Here is a 23,265-nt window from a genome sequence, read left to right as displayed (position 1 = left end):
ATGGGCCATATCGCAGATCCACCCGAAGATGGTGCTATTGCACAACACAGAACAGAATATCATGGAAAAAAATGCTCTCCTAGAAATCTGCAGCCATTAGACGAAGAAATCTCAAAGGCAAATGTATCAGATCGTGCTTACAAACAAATCCCCAGAAATTTCAGGAAAAAAAAGCCACTAAATCAATTTCCAAAACAAATCCAGGATAAAGGAAAGATTTGGAAGCATACAACAAGGCCTGTTCCAGCAGCTGGTTTACGAAGAATCATAAGGTACATCAGAGGCTGAGACAATGGAGATACATCACAACAACAGGCAAGGTTGGTCTTTTTTCTTGTATCTCTGCATGTGTGGGGCAATATGTGAATCCTTCCACTATTCAGTGCCGGAGGAAAAGAAAAGTGGGTCTCTGGTGGCAAATGTGCTAAAGGATTTGAAAATAGATGTAAAGGAGCTGTCTGCTCGTGGGACCCGGCTGGTTTCTGAAGGCACCAAGCAATATTTTCAGCTGGATCCTCACTCTGGGAGATTGTTATTGAAGGACAGAATAGACCGAGAGGCTTTGTGTGGTCAGAATAATCCTTGCATCTTACTCTCAGAGATTGTGCTGGAAAACCCATTGCAAGTGCACAGAATTGAGGTCGAAATAGAGGATGTGAATGACAATTCCCCCCAGTTCTCTAAAAAGGAATTCCTTTTTGAAATATCTGAGCTTACACCAACAAATACCCGATTCCCTTTGGAAAAAGCTCAAGATCTAGACAAAGGTGAAAATGCGATTCAGAATTACACGCTTAGTCCTAATGACCATTTTACACTGGATGTGCAAAATCACAGTGATGGTAGCAAATATGCAGAGTTAGTATTACAAAAGCCATTAGACCGTGAAGAAGATATGCATCTATTACTGATTTTGTTTGCTGCTGATGGAGGGACCCCGAAGAGAACAGGCACAGCAAACGTTATCATCGATGTTCTGGATGCCAATGACAATTTCCCTCAATTTGGTGATTCTGTGTACAAGGTGAAACTGAAGGAAAACACCCCCAGAGATACACTTGTGACTAAAGTGGAAGCAACTGACAGGGATTTTGGTTCCTACGGGGACATCACTTATTCCTTCAGCCAGGTGCCAGAGAATGTGCTCAAAGCATTCAATCTAAACAAACATACTGGGGAACTTACTGTTGCTGGAACCATCGATTATGAAGAGGAAATAAGTTGTGAGATAAATATCAAAGCCACCGATGGAGGGGGGCTCTCTGCTTACTGCAAAGTCATTGTGGAGGTTGAGGACAAAAATGACAATGCCCCAGAGGTGACCCTAACCTCCCTCACCAGCCCCTTACCAGAAGATTCTCCCCCGGATTTGGTGGTGGCCCTCTTCCGTGTCACAGACCGAGACTCTGGAGATAATGGTAGAACTGCCTGCACAACTGAGGCAAACTTACCATTTGCGTTAAAAGCATCTGTGAACAACTATTACCAGCTGGTGACCCAGCAGCCCCTGGACCGAGAAAGAGTCTCAGAGTACAACATCACCATCACAGCTACAGACTGGGGCTCGCCCAGGCTCACTTCAACAAGAATAATTAATGTTCAGATCTCAGATGTCAATGACAATGCTCCAGTATTTGAGAAGTCAACATATGAAATGCAATTACGGGAAAACAATATTCCAGGTCTGCTGATCGGTTTCGTCCAAGCCAAGGACTTGGACAGAGCACAAAATGCCAAAGTGACCTATTTGCTGTTGCCTGGGAAAGTCAGGGATCAACCTGTGTCCTCTTATGTCTCTATCAACTCTGAAACCGGGAACCTGTATGCCATCCGATCACTGGACTATGAGCAGATAAAAGATTTCCAGGTGAGTGTGAGGGCTGTGGATAGCGGTTCTCCTCCCCTGAGCTCCGAAGTTATGGTTCGAGTTGTTATCATGGATGAAAATGATAATGTCCCATTCATCCTGTACCCTCTTCAGAATGGCACCTCCCCATCCAATGACCTGGTTCCCCGGGGGGCTGAGGCTGGCTACCTGGTCACCAAAGTGGTGGCAGTGGACAGAGATTCTGGTCAGAACTCTTGGCTCTCCTATGAGCTCCTGAAGGCCACAGAACCGGGTCTATTCAGTGTGGGGGTCCAGAATGGAGAAGTAAAAACCGTGAGACCAATTAACAAGCGAGACAACTTGAAACAGAAACTTATCATCGGCATTAAAGACAACGGGAGCCCTCCCCAGTCCACCTCCGCAACGCTCAGCATTCTGCTAGTGGATGGCTTCTCTGACCCTTATATGAAAATGGTAGATATCCCAAAGGATGAAATGATGCAGGAAGAAGATCGTACCTTGACTATGTATCTGGTGATATGCTTGGCTGTCATCTCCTTCATTTTTCTGCTTTCTGTGTTGGTGTTTGTTGCCATCAAGATTCAGAAAAGGAGAAAGTTCGTGGAGAGCTCAGCCCTGAATTTCCCAGTGGGACCGAATTTCCCAGAGAACTGTGGAGAAGCTGATGCTGGATCCCTTTCCCGGGCTTACAACTATGAGGTGTGCTTAGCTGGTGGTTCTCTGAACAGCGAGTTCAGGTTTCTCAGGCCCCTCTTTCCTGTGTTTTCTGTGGAGCCTGCTCAGTCCCAGGGTGTTCAAAGGATTTCAACTGGTTCCCAAGAAGTTCCTAGCCATGCAGCCGAAGGGCAACTCATGAGTGAGGTAAGAAGATAATTATCACCCTAGTCACATGATGTGATGCACTTAAATGCTTCATATTTGACCACCTGTGAAAACCTTATTAATCGTAGTCAACTTGCCAATTTTGGAGATTAGGGTGAATCAGCAACCATATGTGTTCTTGGGAGACTTCTTTGTGTTTTTTCTTGCTGTCAATGTTCGACATGATAGTGTGTTGTTTGGTGTATAATGGAAAGCCAAGCATGTCTTGCTAAGGTACTGAAAGATCTGAGAGCCGCTCTTCAGAGGTCAGCCAAGTTTCCAGAAACACTAAGCAATTTTCTTGAATATGTTATTAAAAGTAGTATGGAAACCTTTTTGCTGATCATTGCTTATTGCAGTCTTCAGCTGTGCTTGAACATCTGCTGAAGGTCATGCAATATTTAATAAATATGGATAGCAGACATGAATGGCAATGCTCCCAAATTTTATGAAAACGAATCCAACCTACCTATGCCCCCAGGATAGTGTGGTCCCCAGTGAATTGGTTCAAATAGATTGTTTACTTACTCCATCAGTGCCTGATAAAATATACCACTAGTTTCAACTGAATAAAAGCTGGGAAAATCTGTGTTTGGGGTCACAACTGGTTATGAGATAGAAACAAAAATGACATTTGTACCAGAGCAACAGATGGAAAGTGTCTTTGTGGTACTGTAGGGTCCTTGTGGAGGTTGAGAATGATACTGACAAAGGTCCATGTGGAGAATTAATGGCAAAATCTCTAGCTTTATGGGGGCCTATTCTTCTCTTCCTATTAGTACAGGCATTAATAAGAAAGCTTATCTCCATCTTGAAGGTGAAACAAGACTCTTTTCTTGTTGCTAGCCAGTAATACCCGAAGTCTCTTGAACACGGAAAAATATGTTGAGTACACTGTCAAGGATCAAATAGTCAAAGTACAAGAAGCATCATTCATATCCAAGTGTTAAATGTCATTGATTAATTGGTGGGGTTGCAGGAATAATTGTACAAAAAGGATATACTGGGGAAATATTCAAGTGCTGGTGATTAGTCCTTCCTTTTTTGGAAGGTTGTTAATAACTTGGCGTCTCTAGCATTTCCAACAATTGTAAGTTGGGTAACTGGTTTATTCTCCTGTCTATGGATTCAGAGAAGATAAAAGATTTCAGTTCTAATGAAGACATTAGTCATTGTTCTCCACTAAACTCAGAAGCTATTTTTTTGAGTTATCATGCATGAAAATAATAGTACTCTCTTCGTCCTCTACCCCTTTTGGAACAATACACCCCCTGCAATGACCTGGTTCAAAAGTCAATTTAGGCTGCTTACCTGGTCACCAAGGTGATGGCTGTGGATGTAGATTCTGGTCCAAACTCTAGACCTACCTTTTAGTTTCTCAAAGCCACAATAGATTGTGTCCTTTTCAGTACACAAGCAGAGTAAAAACCAGGAGCCCACTGAATGAGTGGGATAAAAACAAACCGAGATTAATTATTTTGGTAAAACCCACTTACCACCCTCCCTACACCAGCAGTGCAAGGATTATGATTATACTTCAATGGATGGCTTTCCAAATCCTTGTATTTATATGTTCAGTGTCAGTCCTGAAGGAAATTAAGAAGATGGGACCTTGACTATGTGTCTGGTGATCTTTTTGGCTGCACTCTTCCCGGTTTGCATTGTCTTGGTTGTTATCAAAATGCGTAAGACAGATTTTAGAAGAGGTTTTCTCACTACACCTCTTCACTTCCCCCCTGCCAGAACTGGTATCCCAGATAATCGTGTTGATCATGGACTTGTTCACTTTCCCTGAGTTAGAATTATGATGCTTACTTAACCAGTATATCCTTAAGCACCAGGTTTGGATTTCTCAGTCGCCTCATACCTCCCTGTAAATCACAGGATTTCTTCTGGCTCTCAAGATAGTCTTTAGCAGGTAGAGCGCAAATATCAAAACAAAGCCTATCTGGGCAATAAAATTCTGTCTAGCCAGCAACTTTAAACTCATGGTAATATGATAACTGCCCTGACCTGGATGGCCCAGGCTAGCCTGATCTCATCAGATCTCAGAAGCTAAGCAGGGTCAGCCCTTGATAGTATTTTTATGGGAGACCACCAAGGAAGTCCAGGGTTGCTATACAGAGGAAGGCACTGGCAAACCACCTCTGTTAGTCTCTTGCCATGAAACCTCCATAAGGGGTTGCCATGAGTCGGGTGCGACTTGATGGCACTTTACACACACACACAACATGATAACTGTGTACGCTTACTTCATGCTTCCTCCTGGAGTCTCTGTCCCACTCCCTTTCAGACATTGCTGCAATTTCAGCACATGGCCAGTTGGAGCATCCCCACCCTACCCCCAAAGCTTCAGTTTCTCAGGTCCTTTGTCAATATCCCTTTTTGCCCCAGTTGCTCTAACCGATAGAGATCAGTTCCCCTGGAGAAAATGCCCGCTTTGGCAATTGAACTCTATGGCATTGAAGTTGCTCCTCTCCCAAAATCCCCCCTCCTCAGGCTCCGCCCCAAAACCTCCCACTTGTGGCAAAGAGGAACCTGGCAATCCTACTTTCAATGGCAAATTTGATGGAGGCCTGGAGGCTGGGAGAAGTGATCAATTTTTGCTTCCCAATTTTAGGGTGGATTCATTTCTGAGCCTCTGAGCCTCAGCTGCACCAAGAAGAGACAGGACTCCAGTCTGCTTCAGAAACATAGCTGCATAAAAAATTTCCTAATCACTCCCACACTCACTCACCACTTAAGGGAACGATTAATTCTATTATATTTTTGTGTGTGTGTGGGGGAAATAGATTGCAGAATTCTTTATTTGGGTATGGAACCTATATATTACATTGCTTTTGGGTAAAAGGGTAAGACAACCTTTCTAACCCGTGCTACAAATATGAACTTGTATCTTATCATCATTTTCTGCCAATGGAAGAACCATCACTTTGCTCCCATTTTATGTGGATAAATCCACACACACCCAGGAGCAGACTTTTACGTGGGAGGAGCACAATAGACTGCAGCAGGAAGGGGAAGGCAAGAAACATCACATGGACATGGGAAGCTGCCTTATACTGAATCAGTAGAAAAGAGCGAGAGTCCAGGAGCACCTTAAAGACTAACAAAATTTCTGGCAGGGTCTGAGCTTTCGTGAGTCACAGCTCACTTCTTCAGATACAGCTAGAATATACTGGATCAGACCATCTGTCTATCAAGGTCAGTATTGTCTACTCAGACTGGCAGCAGCTCTGCAGGGTTTCAGGTAGAGATCTTTCACATCACCTCCTACCTGATCCTTTGAACGGGAGATGCTGGGGATTGGACCGGGACCTTCTATATGGCGAGCAGATACTCTACCACTGAACCGCACCCCCTCCGTTTTCTGTAAGCCTTGCCTTGTTCACTGTTCGTTGGATAGAAATCACCGTATAATAATAATTTGGATTTCTTAAGGGGTCAGATTATTTTTATCTGAATAATTATTTTTATTTGTACATTTGCCTGATTTGTATATAATGATCAGATTCAAAAGAACGATGAAATTTTCCATGAGGACAAGGCAGATTTTTCTCTATGCTGCTTTTAAGGTCAACTACAGTGAGCCCCGTGGCGCAGAGTGCTACGCTGCAGTACTGCAGTCAAAAGCTCTGCTCACGACCTGAGTTCGATCTCGACGGAAGTCGGTTTCAGGTAGCCGGCTCAAGGTCGACTCAGCCTTCCATCCTTCCAAGGCTAGTAAAATGAGTACCCAGCTTGCTGGGGGTAAAGGGAAGATGACTGGGGAAGGCACTGGTAAACAAAGTCTGCCTAGAAAATGTTGGGATGTGACGTCACCCCATGGGTCAGGAATGACCCGGTGCTTGCACAGGGGACCTTTACCTTTACCTTTTTACAGCGATCTACTAGAAATTGTGAGTGAAATTGAGGGGTCTTTTGAAATCATCTGTGTGGGCATCTGCTGTTCAAAGCAAAAAAACCAAATAAATCCATTGCTAGGGCAACTTCTTGGATCAGCTAAACCAGCCCTTTAGATCCAGACAAGTAACTGTGATGATAGATATGGCCTTCAGCTAAGTCATTAAAAATGAAACTGTTAGCCTCCCATCTTTCAATTCAAGTATTATATCCCATTCCTGACTTCGGAGGATGAAAGTCCTCAGGAGGCCTGGAAGGAGCTGCACCGGCATTGGGGGCCCCTGCGCCAGCACCCGGGCTACTTATGCCATCATGAGGGACCCCAATGTCAGAGGGGAAGCCTGGACGCCGGTGTCCTGGCGCTGTGCTGCCCCAGGACGCTGGCTGGGCCTTCTGCCAGCGTTCCACCAGCATAAAGGCCCACGCTGGCATTCTGGGGGCTTTCCACTGTCCCAGGGCATGCCAGGGGGTGGAGCTGCCTGTAGGCAGTTTCTTGTCCCCGTTCAGCCCAGAACGCCGATGGCACAGCATCTCTGTATGGGGCAAAAAGCCCAATTTTTGCCCCTCAAAATGCCTCTAAAAGGGTTTTTTTGTGTATCGGCAGCCGTGAAACGTCTTTGGAGGCACCGTGGCAGCACCTCGGCCGCGCCACCTCCAGCCGCCAAAAGCTCAGGAATGGGCCGTGTTACTAATTTACATAATCCATTTAGAAATGCTAACCCATAAACTATTATGGGTTATCTAGCTAAAATATAATTTAAATATCTAAAACAAATTTATACAGAGAGCAAGATGTATCAATTACTCCTGCAATAATCAGAGTATCTGTCATTGTATGTGTTCCTAATTTCCAGTTCTAATTTATGGGAAAGTATCTGACACTTTAAAAGTCACAACGAGGTATTTCAAGCGTCTTCACACAGGTAACATATTTAATGTAGGAAAAGAAATAACTAAATATCGCAAGGATTGCATGTTGTTACTATGAATGATCTTTATATAGTTATTGCTAAATGATAAAGATTGTAGTGGTTATATACTAGTTTCGCCACAAGGTGGTGCCGTTGCACAATGCAAAACACACAATTGAGGAGTTAGTGCTCTCCTGAAAAATCTGCAGCCATTAAACCAAGAAATTGCAGATATAAAGGCTGCTGCTTATTGCAAGTAAATTTCAGGATAAAAAGGCAGAGTAGCCACTAACAAAACCAAACACAGATAAAGGAAGACTTGCCTTGGAACCAAGCAAAAAGGCAATGACCTTATGAGAAACTGCCCTGTGCATTAGATGTGCATTGAAGGAGGCTGAGACCATGGAAATGCATCACTACAAGCAAGGTTGGTCTTTTTTCCTGTATCTCTGCATGTGGGGGATAGTATGTGAGTCTTATCACTATTCAGTGCCAGAGGAAAAGAAAAGTGGGTCTTTGGTGGCAAATGTGCTAAAGGATTTTAAAGTGGATGTGAAGGAGCTGGTCGTTCGTAGAGCCCAGTTGGTTTCTGAAGGCACCAAGCAATATTTTCACCTGGATCCTCACTCTGGGAATGTGATATTACAGGACAGAATAGACCGCGAAGCTCTGTGTGGTCAGAAGGACCCTTGCGTCTTACTCTCAGAGATTGTGCTAGAAAACCCATTGCAAGTACACAGAATTGAGGTTGAAATAGAGGATGTGAATGACAATCCCCCACAATTCTCTAAAGAGGAATTCCTTTTTGAAATACCTGAGCAGGTACCAACGGATACCAGATTCCCATTAGAAACAGCTCAGGATTCAGACAGAGGAGAAAATGCTATTCAGAATTATACCCTTAGTCCTAATGACCATTTTATGTTGGATGTGCAGAGTCACAGTGATGGTACCAAACATGCAGAGTTGGTATTGCAAAAGCAATTAGACCGTGAAGAGAATGCACAGCTCTTCCTCATTCTGTCGGCTGTTGATGGAGGGACTCCAAAGAGAACAGGCACAGCACAAATTATAGTTAAAGTTCTGGACAATAATGATAATTTCCCTCAGTTTGGCGATTCTCTATACAAAGTGAAACTGGAGGAAAACACCCCAAGAGGTACACTTGTAACTAAAGTGGAAGCAACTGACAAGGATTTGGGTCCAAACGCAGAAGTCACTTATTCTTTCAACCAGGTCTCAGATACTGTGCTCAGATCATTCAAATTAAACAAACATACCGGAGAACTTACTGTTGCTGGAACCATTAATTATGAAGAGGATATAAATCATGCAATAAATATCAAAGCCACGGATGGAGGGGGGCTCTCCGCTTACTGCAAAGTCATTGTGGAGGTTGAGGACAGGAATGACAACGCCCCTGAGGTGACCCTAACCTCCCTCACCAGCCCCTTACCAGAAGATTCTCCCCTGGATACAGTTGTGGCCCTCTTCCGTGTCACTGACCAAGACTCTGGAGACAACGGCAGAACTGCCTGCACTACAGAGGCAAACTTGCCCTTTCTGTTGAAAAAGTCTGTGAAAAATTATTACCAGTTGGTGACCCAGCAGCCCCTAGACAGAGAAAAAGCTTCTGAGTACAACATCACCATCACAGCCACAGACCGGGGCTCTCCCAGGCTCACTTCAACAAGAATAATTAATGTTCAGATCTCAGATGTCAATGACAATGCTCCAGTATTTGAGAAGTCAACATATGAAATGCAATTACTAGAAAACAATATTCCAGGTCTGCTGATTGGTTTCGTCCAAGCCAAGGACCTGGATGCAGAGCAGAATTCCAAAGTGATATATTCCCTTTTGTCTGGAAAGGTCAATGATCAACCTGTGTCCTCTTATGTCTCCATCAACTCTGAAACTGGGAACCTGTATGCCATCCGATCTCTGGACTATGAGCAGGTGAAAGATTTCCAGGTGACTGTGAGGGCTGTGGACAGAGGTTCTCCTCCCCTGAGTTCCAAAGTTGTGGCCCGAGTTGTTGTCATGGATGAAAATGATAATGTCCCGTTCATCCTGTATCCTCTTCAGAACGGCACTTCCCCATCCAATGACCTGGTTCCCAGGGGGGCCGAGGCTGGCTACCTGGTCACCAAGGTGGTGGCAGTGGACAGAGATTCCGGTCAGAACTCTTGGCTCTCCTATGAGCTCCTGAAGGCCACAGAACCGGGTCTATTCAGTGTTGGGGCCCAAAACGGAGAAGTGAAAACCATGAGACTAATTAACAAACGAGACAGCTTGAAACAGAAACTTATCATTGGAGTCAGAGACAACGGGAGCCCTCCCCAGTCCACCTCTGCAACGCTAAGCATTCTGCTAGTGGATGGCTTCTCTGACCCTTATATGAAAATTGTGGATATCCCAAAGGATGAAGTGGTGGAGGAGGAAGACCGTAACCTGACTATGTATCTGGTCATATGCTTGGCTGTCATCTCCTTCATTTTTCTGCTTTCTGTGTTGGTGTTTATTGCCATCAAGATTCAGAAAAGGAGGAAGTTCACAGAGACCTCCACCTTGAACTTCCCAGTGGGACCGAATTTCCCAGAGAACTGTGGAGATGTTGATGCTGGATCCCTTTCCCGGGCGTACAACTATGAGGTGTGCTTAGCTGGTGGTTCTCTGAACAGTGAGTTCAGGTTTCTCAGGCCTCTCTTTCCTGTGTTTTCGGTGGAGCCCGCTCGGTCCCAGGAGGTTCAAAGGATTTCATCAGATTCCCAAGAAGTTTCTAGTCATGCAGCAGAAGGGCAACTCATGAGCGAGGTAAGAATATAATTGACATCCCATTCATATTGTTAAATGCACTTTACTATTTGAGTGTCACTGTTGCTATGATTTGGTCTCATCAAACAAACTATAAACTGGAGTATCCTGGCCCGTTTACGCACTAGCAACTTACTTCGTAATTGCAACGTGTCCAGTACACAAGAATCCAACTCGCTTTTAAATTTCTGCTCGCACTGCTCTGCCTTTCTTCGCTGCATGTGATAAGCTGGGAGCAACGGGCTCCCACACATGCCCAGTCGGCTCTGGAAGCAAGAGGACGGCGATTGGTCCAGCTTCCCTTAGGGAGGCGGGAGGAGTGGGGTGGTTGGCTGGCAGCAGGAAGTGGGCTGGCAGCAGGAAGTGGATTCAGCACTGATTGCATGATCCCACTGTAAGGCTCCCCGTGAGGAAGTCGCTTAATTTTTTTACTTCGCCTAATAAGCGGATCCTCTTACTGCGGAGAAAGTGGGCTCTGATGACGCTTCAGAGATTTTTCGAACAGAGTAAGTGCGGACATGCAAGGAAAGCCCGCGGAAGCCAGCGCCGCAAATGGTAAGTGCGGACACGGCCCTGGTTTCAAGGATTTCATCTGGTTCCCAAGGAGTGTCCAATGATGTAGAGAATTCAACTCATGGTCTAGGTGACAATATATTTGGCATCCCAGTTGTGTTTAGTTTCGAAATCCCTACTTTTGATTGCCTAAAAACCCTCTCTGAATGCCTGAAAACCCTGATAACCACTTCCAAGAAGGGAGACTAGTGAGACAATATGGGCCTTGGTGATTTCTGTGGGCCCCAGTGATCCCTGAAGTTACGTGATATTTGGGTTTGCTCCTGGGTGATGTGAGTGCTTTCGGTATCAGTAACCTTTCATGTGGCAAATCTCTTGGGAGTCTTTGTGTGATTTGTCTTACTGTTGATGTCTGCATTGATGAACATCTCCATTCTTTGTTCCTTTGGTGATAGAAATCAATGTCTTTCATTACTAACCTTAGTAGGCTTTGAAAACCAGGTAGTGGGGAGCTGGTTTCTAAAAACATTAAACAATATTTCTTACATTGTTAAAAGGTAGAATGGGAATCCCTGAGTTGATTGTTGCTGACATTGGTCACCAACAGTGCTTGAACACATGTTTGAACTCTGCAGGATTTTTAAAAATGTGAATAGATGACATGAGTGATGGTGCCTCCAAGTTGTCTGAAACTGAATGCCATGCGCAGATGACCTCAAAATACTCTTGTCCACACTGCGGAAACTAAAGCTTTGGATTCTGGTTCAAGTGCACGGAGCACATACCCATTCCAATGGGTGCCTAAGCAAACACATTATTTGTTTCAGTTGAATAAAAGCTGGGAAAATCTGCTTTTTGGGTCAAATTGATTATGGAAAAAGAAACCAAGTATCATACTGGTGTCAGAGCAATAGATGGAAAGGGTGTGGCACCGTAAGGCCCTTGTTTAGGTTGAGGATGATAATGACAATGTTCCAGAGGTGTCAATCATACAGTCCACCAACACATATGTAAGGATTGCCTCTGTACCCAATGGTGACTCTTTTTATTGCCAAAGGGTTAGATCAGGGGTGTCGAACCCAATTGTTACGAGGGCCGGATATGATATAAATGCCACTTGCTTCAAGCCATGCCTTGCCAGTCCAGATCGAGTGTGTATGGGGTGGCTTCCTCAGCTGGCTCACGGGCTGGATAAGAGCTCTCAAGCTCTCAAGGGGCCAGATTCGGCCCGCGGGCCTTATGTTTGACATATAACAATTAGAAGTTTGGATCAGTCCAGGTTTTTCACTCACCTAATTCCCCTCCTTGCCCTGACCTGGATGGCCCAGGCTAGCCTGATCTCGTCAGATCTCAGAAGCTAAGCAGGGTCAGCCCTGGTTAGTATTTGGATGGGAGACCACCAAGGAAGTCCAGGGTTGCTGTGCCAAGGAAGGCACTGGCAAACCACCTCTGTTAGTCTCTTGCCTTGAAAACCCCATAAGGGGTCGCCATAAGTCGGCTGCGACTTGACGGCACTTTACACACACACAATTCCCCTCCTTACCACAGCCCATGTCCCATGTGGCTTTTCTCTGTGCACATCCCATGATCCCAAACATAATTTTGATGGTCACAGGGGACCTTCTCTTTCCTTTTTCACCAAGTAAAACCTGATTGGATACAACCCAGAAAACCCAACTCTTTAGCAAAAATTCTTTTGTTTCTAATAAAAGCAATATTCGTTCAAAAACATTAACACATAGAGAGAAGGACAAGTCCAAGAACAGCATCAAGTTGTAATGATATATGCACTCACAGCACCGTATATCATGTAAAGGATTTTTAAAGGAATTTAGTTTTCCATGTTGATGCACAAACTTGTATATTTGAAAGATCTCTGGTTTTAGTTCCCTGAATAGTTTTTCCAAAAATTTGAGTTCAGGTGATACTTCTATGATAGCATTATGTTTATTTTATACTAATTAAAATTCCTTTTCTACACTTATCTGGTTGAAGATTTTTAATTGATTTTTTAAATACTTCAAAAAATCCTATATGTGAAGTATTTTTTTTAAAAAAAACTTTCTACTCCCCATAGTTGTTAATGGACTGGTGTTATGCTCAGTCATATCCTATGGCAAATTAGAAGAAATGTTAAACTCGCCGTTGTAAATCCATCAGGTTTAAAAATATCTTTCCTGTCCTCTAGTCTAGATGCTTGCAGATACTGTTGCAAACTGAAATTCTTCTCTCTACCTAAAATGTAGATGCATACTATGTTATTTTTTCTTTTTCTTTTTTTTTTAAAAACATCCTATTTCTTTCTAAACAATATAGGTTTGGATTGATCAACATGATAGGGTTGCATTGATCTATGTGATTTGTTTTAATCAACAGGTATAGCTGTTGTTCTTTCTTGTTCTCCCACATATAGAAATGCACCTCCTCCTTCTCTAGCAGGTAGGGTTGCCATCCTCCAGGTGGTGGCTACAGATCTCCTGGGATTACAACTGATCTCCAGGCAACAGATACCAGTTCACCTGGAGAAAATAGCCACTTTGGAAGGTGAACTCTATGACATTATCCCTCCCCTCCCCAAGCCCTGCCTTCCTCAAGCTCCACCCCCAAAATCTCCAGGTATTTCCCAACCTGAACCAGGCAATCCTACTGACAGGGGAGGGGTCATCTTCTCCAAAGTCCCGTGGATAATTAGATGGTTCTGTTATCTCAGAATAATTAGTGCCTATTGAGACAACATCACTCAACTGTTCTGAGCCACTAAGTTAGCTGAGTTAGAAGATGCTAAAGACAAAAAAAGGTATATCAGCGACAATTTATAAATGGCTTGTTTTTAATAAGCAGGATCTTCTAAGAGTGTTACAAAGTAAATGGCACACAGAAAGACAAGTTGCAGAGCATGACTAGGATGGATTGAAGAAAGGAATTCGAAGCGTGAAATTATGGAAATATAAAGAATTAGGAAGAAAGGTACTATGGAAATGGTACCGGACCCCCGTGCAACTAGCATATATGTTTGGGGCTAGAGCCCCCAAATGTTGGCATTGTGGACAACATAGGGGGTGGTACTCGCATATGTGGGTAGAATGTGACAGAGTTAAAGGGTTCTGGGAAGTAATTAGTAAAATAATGGGAAATATGCTGCAAATTAATATTCAAGTTAATATAGAGATACTATTCAAAGCAATATGGGGAGAGTTAAGTCCAGGAAAACAAGAACTTTGCAAGGCTATGTTGTTATCAGCCCAGGCAGTAATTGAACATGGATGGAAAGATCAGAAGAAATGGACTCTGGATCTTTGGAATAATTACTTATTTGAATAAATTCAATCAGACATTGTAGCAACTTTAATAAAGGATACAACTAGAGAGAACAACATTGAAGAGATTAAAGTAAAATGGACTTTGTATGCGGACTGGGTCAACAGAGGAGAAGCCAACCCAAATATAGCTCAACAACTTAAAAAGCTATGCTCATGTTTAAAGATTGTTTTTTGAGACGTTCCAGGGGCGGGGGGTATCACGGGAGAGTAAAATGTAATGTGAAGTCTATGTATTATTTGGAAGGAGAATGGCAATAAAGGAAAAAATATTGGGGGGAAAACCCCCTAAGTTAGCTGAGTTAACCAACATTTTCAACAATGCCGTTAGCTGAGTTAACCAACATTTGCAACAATGCTGTTGCAAATGTTAGTTAACTCAGCTAACTTAGTCTAGCTGTGGAAACATAATGACAATAATAGTCATGAAAGAAAGATCACAGACAGTGAAGGAAAGTTAAACAAGACAACAAAAACAGATGGTAAAAACAATGTCAATGGCTAGAATGCAGTTATGATACCAATATACTTCTGCTTGAACTTTAACAAACTACCGGACAAGTTTGATCATGCTTGTTTCATTCAATCATTCAAACAACCACAACAAACAAAACACCCATTAGAAACACTGTGGTTTGAAATGGGTGGAGAAACTGATAATTTATTTTCTGACCCTTGTTTCCCAAGATGCTATTAAGGTCAAAGTACACAGAAGTGTGTAAAAATATCATTGTTTGGCTGTGAATTGTGTTGTTTGGTAGTCTTTACTTCTGGAATTGATATATCATGGTAGGCTTCTTTCCACAAAAATTGGCCAGGGTAGTGTGGCAGTGGCTTCCAGATATCGTGTTGTTTTTCATACATGGATGCAAGCATACAAGATCTGTATGCTTTTTTCTCACCTGAGCCCTACCTTCTGAGAGACAAATTACTATTTGGCTTGTAGGTCATGGAACCTTCACACTGGTTCGTGCCGTAGAAATCAAACAGAAATCCCCTGATAGTCGCTTCATTCCCCCAGCATCCTTTGTGACACTTCTGTAGGAGATTATTTCTCATTTGAGCAAGCACATCACTGTGGGACAAGGGCCTGGTCTTACCACGATTCTCCTTACCACATTCCTGGCTGATACTGGGATGTCTGGCAAGAGTTCCTACCGTGAGGGCTGATTGTCGCAAATGATGATATGCACTGCATACTGTAAAAGTTTTTTTTAAAGATGTTTCCATTTCAATTTTGTTCCGCCCCTCCTCTCAGAGCTCTGGCGGTTCCATATCCCATCAATCATTGCAAATTATCTAAAGAAGTTGTAGAAGCACTAACACTTAAAAGAAGAGCCATAGGCAGCTGTACAGCTAGATAGTCTTCATTCTTTCTGAAAGTTTGGAATCAGAACTTTACGGTCGGCAGTATGGAAAGCCTCATTCCTGGGAGCAGAATGCAAACCATCTTCCTGGCACAGGCAAAAAGATCCCATGAAACAGCTGGAATTCCTGAGGTGGCTTCCTGAGGTGGAAAGCTATCAACTCAATATACTAAATGCACACGGAAACTTAGAAACCATCAGATATGTCATGTGAAAACAGAAATCTCCCATGGTGAGTGTATCGTGTAGACTAGACCAAAAGGAAATCTTGTCAACATTATTGACCAGGTGAGTGGGACCATATGCACACAGGATGTATTTCTGTCACAAAGACTGCGGGATTTCCCAATGAACTTTTTTTTTGTTATCATGATGATAATTGTAAAAAGTGTGGTCTTGTATCCTACCATCATTTTTGCCTGAGTGCCTTCACAGATAGGTATGAGCACCATTTTTGCTGGTTTTGTTCCTCAATATAGTCTACTTTGCCACCATCCTCCCTGTGAAGGTCCCCTAGTCCACAGGAGCAGAATTCGAGGAGGGTCCATGGACTGCGGCAGCAAAGGGAGGCAGGAGGGCTGTTTCAAAAACTCTGCACCTATTGGAGTTTATTGGATTCCAGTAATCATGTGAGAATGCTGTGGCACATTGGGGTTTCTGAAGTTGAACTATGATATTTATTCAAATAACTGTTTTTATATGAACATTTGTCTCAGTTGTATATAATGGACAAGCTCCAAAGAAGAGCAGTTTGGTGTAGTAGTTACAGTGTTAGACTAGAACAGTGATGGCGAACCTTTTAGAGACGGAGTGCCCAAACTGCAACCCAAAACCCACTTATTTATCGCTAAGTGTCAATACTGCAATTTAACCTGAATACTGAGGTTTTAGTTTAGAAAAAACAACTCATACATTCACATATTTTGCGTTAAAAGAAAAACACAATAACAGAGCTTTCAATGATACAAACAACTTTTTATTGAAAGGTAAAAGTTTGCATTTGGCATGCATCTCTCCAGGACTCATCCTCTGCTCAGCCACCGGACATTATGGTACATAAGTAAACAATTATACTGTGCCTGAACCTCCTCAAGAAGTGCTTGAAACTGTCGACAATTCAGAGCACGAGCCATGATGTAATTCACCATTTTTGTGACATCTTTGAGGACATCGTCAAATTTTTTGAACAATGTGATTTTTGCTGTTGTGTGCATGCTAATAATTTGTCTACCCTTGGCTCATACTTTGTAAGTTTGAGAGCAACACATGCAGCACTCAGGTCATCTGTTAGCCTGTTTCTGATGTCAGATTTGATATAATTCAAAGCTGAAAACAGCTGCTCACAAGCATAAGATGATCCAAACAAAGTAAGGAAAGCAATCCCAAGTGCTTTCATTGACTTAGAATTATTTGGCAGAGAATTCCACACTTTAAGGATTTCATTTTCAGAACTAACTGTGCTGTCCTTTGTCATCCCTTCTATCTTCTCAAGTGTTTCACGCAGGTCATAGAATTTATTTTTCCAGATAGAGCTTTCTTGAAATTCTATTAGCTCCATTTCCAGATTTTCTAAATCTAACCAGTGTAGGCAGGAAAGATCAAGTTCTTCAAATTTGGCTTTATCTGGAGAAGTAAGAAAACACAGGGTTGTCTCCATCTTATGGAACTGTAAAAATCTGTTACTAAAATTCACCTTTGCAGCTGCTACAATGCTAGAAAATTCCTTGTAGATTTCCTGATGGCTTGAAGGATTGTCTGCAAATGTTGTAGAATTTTCTAAATGCTTCTTTAGACGGGCGGGGCCCCAGACAAACTGAAGACGGGCAGGGCCCCGACAAACAGCTGAGCTGCCCTGCAGCTCAGCTGAGAGGGCGTGGCAAGGTGCTCGGCCACAGCCTCCCGGTCCAAACTGAAGACCGGCAAGGCTCCCCGACAAACAGCTGAGATGCGGCCACAGCTCAGCTGAGAGAGAGGGAGGGGCTTGCCCCAAGTGCAAGGAGAGGGAGGGCGCCAGCGCAGGCTTGGGGAGCATGGGCTTGGGGAGAAGGAGCACCGCCCTCAGCGCCCTCACCACGGCAACACGGCACAGCCCTAGGCAGACGCGATGGGTCCGCGCGTGCCCACAGAGAGGGCTCGGTGTGCCGGCTGTGGCACACGTGCCATAGGTTCGCCAACACGGGGCTAGAATATATGCCACCCAGGTTTAGGCCTGTGGCCAGACGTTTTATGGTGAGGGAGCAGGTGCATACTGAGGCTAGGGTTGGGTTTCCAGATCCCTATCATCCTGAACCCTTAGTCATACTGGGAAGGGCATGATGATGTCATGGTAGGGTTGCCAACCTCCAGGTGGTGGCTGGATATCACCCACTATTACAACTGTTCTCCAGGTGATAGAGATCAGTTCCCCTGGAGAAAATGGCCACTTTGGCTATTGGACTGTATGGTATAGAAGTCCCTCCCCTCTCCAAACCCGCCCTCCTCAGGCTCCACCCCCAAAATCTCCAAGTAATTCTCAAACCGGAGCTGGCAACCCTATGTCATGGAGATCATGTCATGGTAAGTATAGACCACATGGGACCTGTATGTAATCACAATGGTGTGTCTTTGGAGAAATGAGCTGTTTAACCGGGGGCGGGGGATAAGATGGAAATTAATCATGTTAAATGTAAGTTTTAGTGCCAATTATTATCTCCTATCTCCAGGATACATGTGCAGTGGTTACTACAAGCAAGCATGCAGATAAATTTTGGCAGAGGGCATATATCTGCAGTATGGCACACCATTAGCTATCCAGGGAAAAGAGATCCGCCATCCATCAGGAAAGGGATAACTGATTCAGTTCCAAGCACTCTTGAAGCTTCACATCCTTCATTTCTTCCCAGACAATCCAGACAAAACTGACTTGCACATTTCCCCTGTAACTCCACAGTAAAAATACCTAAAGACTTAAAAAAGAAAGCTAAGGAATCAGAGAGAGGAGCATTTCTAAAGGAGCATTGCCCCCATAGGTACCCTGTGGCAATGAGCATGTCCAGGTTCAAATTCCTGTTCTGACCACGTTAGTTGGTTGACCTTAGACTTTCTTTCTTTCTTTCTTTCTTTCTTTCTTTCTTTCTTTCTTTCTTTCTTTCTTTCTTTCTTTCTTTCTTTCTTTCTTTCTTTCTTTCTTTCTTTCTTTCTTTCTTTCTTTCTTTCTCCATAGAGTAAATTGCTGTGAAGATAAAATGGGGAAGAGAGAAACAAGCATGATGTCCTTTGCTCCTTGGAAGAACTGTGAGATAGATATGTACTAGATGGATCGAACCATTAGCTAGCTCTGTGAACCCAAAGTGGTGTTTGCTTAAATTTAGTTTTAAGGAGCCTCCCACAATGACCTACAGGAAACTGCTTTTCAAATTGCAGAGAGTTAAAAAAAAATTTTTTTTAAGGAGAGCTACTTGGACCAGACTTACCAAGACCCATACAGGGAACTGAACTCTGTGCTGCTGATAGTTACAGCCTTCAGCTTTGACAGGAAGATGAAACTTACAAACCAGATGCAACTGTAATCCACAATCTTGCAACCCAAGCCTAATTCATAAACCATGAGGTCTCAGATATTGAGGTAACAGAAGTGGTTTTAAGGTACAATTTATTGTGTCTTTATAAAAGATCAAGAAGAACCAGCTATGGAAGTCAGTATGGTGTGGTGGTAAGGGTGTCAGACTAGGATATGAGAAGTCCAGGTTCAAATCCCCAATCACTAATGGAATCGGTTGGATGACCTCATGCCTGTCACTCTCTCTCAGCCTAACTTATCTCACGTTGATTGTTGTAAGGATAAAACAGAGGAGAGGAGAACGACGTAAGTTGCTTTGGGTCCCCATTGGGGAGAAAGGCAAGGTATAAATGTACAGTAAAGTAAAATAAATTTACTACTTCCCAGTAGTCAGAGTATTTTTCATTGTATGTGTGCCTCATCTGAGTTTACATGTTTTTGAGTCCCCAATGAATGAGGAAATGGTCCAAGTATTTTCATACAGGAAATGCAATAAGATCTTTTTATGTTTGGTAAACAGTCAAGATTGTGGGAGTTATATTTTAGGTCAGGCACAAGGTGGTGCTATTGTGCTACTTTATAGGGAATAATTTACTCTCCTGAAAATCTGTAGTCTAGTCATTAAACAAAGAAATCTCAGAGAGAAGGCAACAGACCTCCACTGCAAACAAATTATTGGAAAGCCACTTTATCTATTTCCAAAAGGACTAAAGGAAAAGGAAAGATTTACCTTGGAATCATATAAAAGACAACCACTTCCAGCAGCTGCTTTAAAAAGAACCACCCATTTCATCAGATGTGCCTTGCAGGAGGCTGAGACAATGGAATTATATTCCAACAACATGCAAGGTTTGTCTGTTTTCCTCTGTCTGTGCATGTGTGGGGCAATATGTGAGTCCTTCCATTATTCAGTGCCTGAGGAAAGGAAAAGTGGGTCTCTGGTGGCAAATGTGCTAAAGGATTTGAAAGTTAATGTGAAAGAGCTGTCTGCTCGTAGGGCCAGGCTTGTTTTTGAAGGCATGAAGGAATATTTCCAGCTGGATCCTCAATCAGGGAATGTTCTATTAATGGACAGAATAGACCGAGAAGCTCTCTGTAGTCAGAAGGACCCCTGTATATTACTGTCTGATATTGTGCTGGAATACCCATTGCAAGTGCACAGAATTGAGGTTGAAATAGAGGATGTGAATGACAATTCCCCGCAGTTCTCTAAAAAGGAATATATTTTTGAAATATCAGAGCACACCGCAACAAAAACCCGAATCCCCTTGGAGAGCGCTGAAGATGCAGACAAAGGGGAAAATGCTGTTCAGAATTACTCAGTAAGTCCTAATGACCATTTTAGTCTGCATGTGCAAAATCGCAGTGATGGTAGCAAATATGCGGAATTAATATTGCAGAAACAATTAGACCGTGAAGAAGAAGCACAACTTTCCCTGATTCTGTCAGCTGTTGATGGGGGAAGTCCGAGGAAAACAGGCACAGCAAAAATTGTTATTGATGTTCTGGATGCCAATGACAATGCGCCTCAGTTTCATGAGTCTGTGTACAAGGTAAAACTGATGGAAAACTGCCTGCCAAATACAGTTGTAACTACAGTGAATGCAACTGACAGGGATTTAGGCCCCTTTGGAGATATAACCTTTTCTTTCAGTCAACTACCAGATAATGTGGCTAGATCATTCAAGTTAAATAAACATACTGGAGAACTAACTGTAGTTGGAATAATTGATTATGAAGAAACCATAAACTACGAGATAAATATCAGAGCCACTGATGGAGGGGGGCTCTCTGATTACTGCAAAGTCATTGTCGAGATCGAGGACAGGAATGACAATGCCCCAGAGGTGACTGTCACATCCCTTACCAGCCCCTTACCAGAAGATTCTCCTCCGGATACGGTGGTGGCCCTCTTCCGTGTCACAGATCGAGACTCTGGAGACAATGGCAGAACTGCCTGCACTACTAAACAAAACTTGCCCTTTGTGTTGAAAAAGTCTGTGAATAATTACTATCAACTGGTTACCCAGCAGTCCTTAGACAGAGAAAAAGCCTCAGAGTACAACATCACCATCACAGCCATGGACCGGGGCTCTCCTATGCTCACTTCAACAAGAATAATTAACGTTCAGATCTCAGATGTCAATGATAATGCTCCAGTATTTGGGAAATCAATATATGAAATGCAGGTATGGGAAAACAATATTCCAGGTCTGCTGATAGGTTTGGTCCAAGCCAATGACCTAGACACAGAACGAAATGCCAAACTGACCTATTCTCTTTTGCCTGGGAAGGTCAGTGACCAACTTGTGTCCTCTTATGTCTCCATCAACTCTGAAACTGGGAATCTGTATACCATTCGATCTCTGGACTATGAGCAGATAAAAGATTTCCAGGTGACTGTGAAGGCTGTGGACAGCGGTTTTCCTCCCCTGAGCTCCCAAGTGATGGTCCGAGTTGTTATCCTGGATGAAAATGATAATGCCCCGTTCATCCTGTACCCTCTTCAGAATGGCACTTCCCCATCCAATGACCTGGTTCCCAGGGGGGCTGAGGCTGGCTACCTGGTCACCAAGGTGGTGGCCGTGGACAGAGATTCCGGTCAGAACTCTTGGCTCTCCTATGAGCTCCTGAAGGCCACAGAACCGGGGCTGTTCAGCGTTGGGGTCCAGAATGGAAAAGTGAAAACCATGAGAGCAATTAATAAACGAGACATCTTGAAACAGAAACTTATCATTGGAGTCAGAGACAATGGGAGCCCTCCCCAGTCCACCTCTGCAACGCTAAGCATTTTGCTAGTGGATGGCTTTTCTGACCCTTATATGAAAATGGTGAATATCCCAAAGAATGAAGTGGTGGAGGAAGAAGATCGTACCTTGACTATGTATCTGGTCATATGCTTGGCTGTCATCTCCTTCATTTTTCTGCTTTCTGTGTTGGTGTTTATTGCCATCAAGATTCAGAAAAGGAGGAAGTTCGTGGAGAGCTCAGCCCTGAACTTCCCAGTGGGACCGAATTTCCCAGAGAACTGTGGAGATGCTGATGTTGGATCCCTTTCCCAGGCTTACAACTATGAGGTGTGCTTAGCTGGTGGTTCTCTGAACAGCGAGTTCAGGTTTCTAAGGCCCCTCTTTCCTGTGTTTTCTGTGGAGCCTGCTCAAAATCCGGGGGTTCAAAGGATTTCACCAGGTTCCCAAGAAGTTCCTAGTCATGCAGCGGAAGGGCAACTCACGAGCGAGGTAAGAAGATAATTGTCATCCCATTCCTATTGTTAAATCCACTTTAACATTTGAGTGTCACTATTACTATGATTTGGTATCACCAAATATATAAATCATAAACTGGAGTATCCTGGATTCAAGGATTTAATCTGGTTCCCAAGGAATATCTAATGTTGCAAAGAAGTCGACTCATGAATGAGATGAGAATGTATTTGGCATCCCAGCTACGTGTTCAGTTTCGAAATCCCTGCTGTTCGAATGCCTAAAAACTCAATTAGCTACTTCCAAGAAGGGAGACTAGAGAGAACATATGGGCCACAGTGGTCCCTGATGTTATGTGATGTTTGGGTTTGCACCTGGGTGATGTGAGTGCTTTCAGTATCAGCAACCTTTCATGTGACAAACCACATGGGAGTCATTTGTGTGATTTGTCTTGCTGTTTAAGTCTGTACTGATGAACATCTCTATTCTTTGCTCCATGAGTGATAGAAATCAATGTCTTTCATTACTAACCTTAGTAGGCTTTGAAAACCAAGAAGTGGGGAACTGTCTCTTTGGAGCAGGTTTCCAAAAACATTAAACAATATTTCTTGAATGTATTGTTAAAAAGGTAGAATGGGAACTTCTGAGTTGATTCTTGCTGAAACTGGTCGCCAACAGTGCTTAAACACCTATTTGAACTCTGCAGTATTTTTAAAAATTTGGCTAGAGGACATGAGGGATGATGCTCTCAAGTTGTCCAAAACCGAATTCCACGTACAGATGACCTCAGGATATTCTTGTCCACACTGTGGAAGCTAAAGCTTTTGATTTTGTTTCAAGTGCACGAAGCACCTACTCATTCCAATAGGTGCCTGAGAAAACCCATTACTTGTTTCATTTGAATAAAACCGGGGAAAATCTGTGTTTTGGGTCAACTTGATTATGGAAAAGGAACCAAGTATTACGCTGGTGTCAGTGTGATAGAT

At 43.3% G+C, this 23,265-nt stretch overlaps 2 protein-coding genes across 2 annotated transcripts in view; both read left to right on the top strand.

Moving 5' to 3' along the window:
• The first annotated feature begins 290 nt into the window (after nucleotides 1-290).
• Nucleotides 291-23,265, top strand: part of LOC130492932 (protocadherin beta-16-like) — a 181,985-nt gene continuing 159,010 nt past the window's right edge. The window contains exon 1 of the mRNA XM_056866704.1: nucleotides 291-2,710. Within this exon, the coding sequence (XP_056722682.1) occupies nucleotides 293-2,710 (2,418 nt within the window). The 5' untranslated portion in view covers nucleotides 291-292. The remainder of the gene's footprint in view (nucleotides 2,711-23,265) is intronic.
• LOC130492947 (protocadherin beta-16-like) lies at nucleotides 7,927-22,327 on the top strand. The gene is made up of 2 exons (XM_056866724.1): nucleotides 7,927-10,217; nucleotides 22,192-22,327. The coding sequence occupies exons 1-2, from the start codon at nucleotides 7,927-7,929 to the stop codon at nucleotides 22,325-22,327; spliced, it is 2,427 nt and encodes an 808-aa protein (XP_056722702.1).

The sequence above is a fragment of the Euleptes europaea genome, unplaced genomic scaffold, assembly GCF_029931775.1.
Source record: "Euleptes europaea isolate rEulEur1 unplaced genomic scaffold, rEulEur1.hap1 H_3, whole genome shotgun sequence".
NCBI lineage: Eukaryota > Metazoa > Chordata > Lepidosauria > Squamata > Sphaerodactylidae > Euleptes > Euleptes europaea.
Note: the sequence above shows the minus strand (reverse complement) of the source record. Positions and strands in the feature narration are given on the sequence as shown.

Coding starts and splice junctions, on each gene's coding strand:
- LOC130492947 (XM_056866724.1), top strand. CDS start 7,927: ATGGAAATGCATCACTACAAGCAAGGTTGGTCTTTTTTCCTGTATCTC. Junction 10,218..22,191: donor TCTCTGAACAGTGAGTTCAG/GTTTCTCAGGCC, acceptor CAGCGAGTTCAG/GTTTCTAAGGCCCCTCTTTC.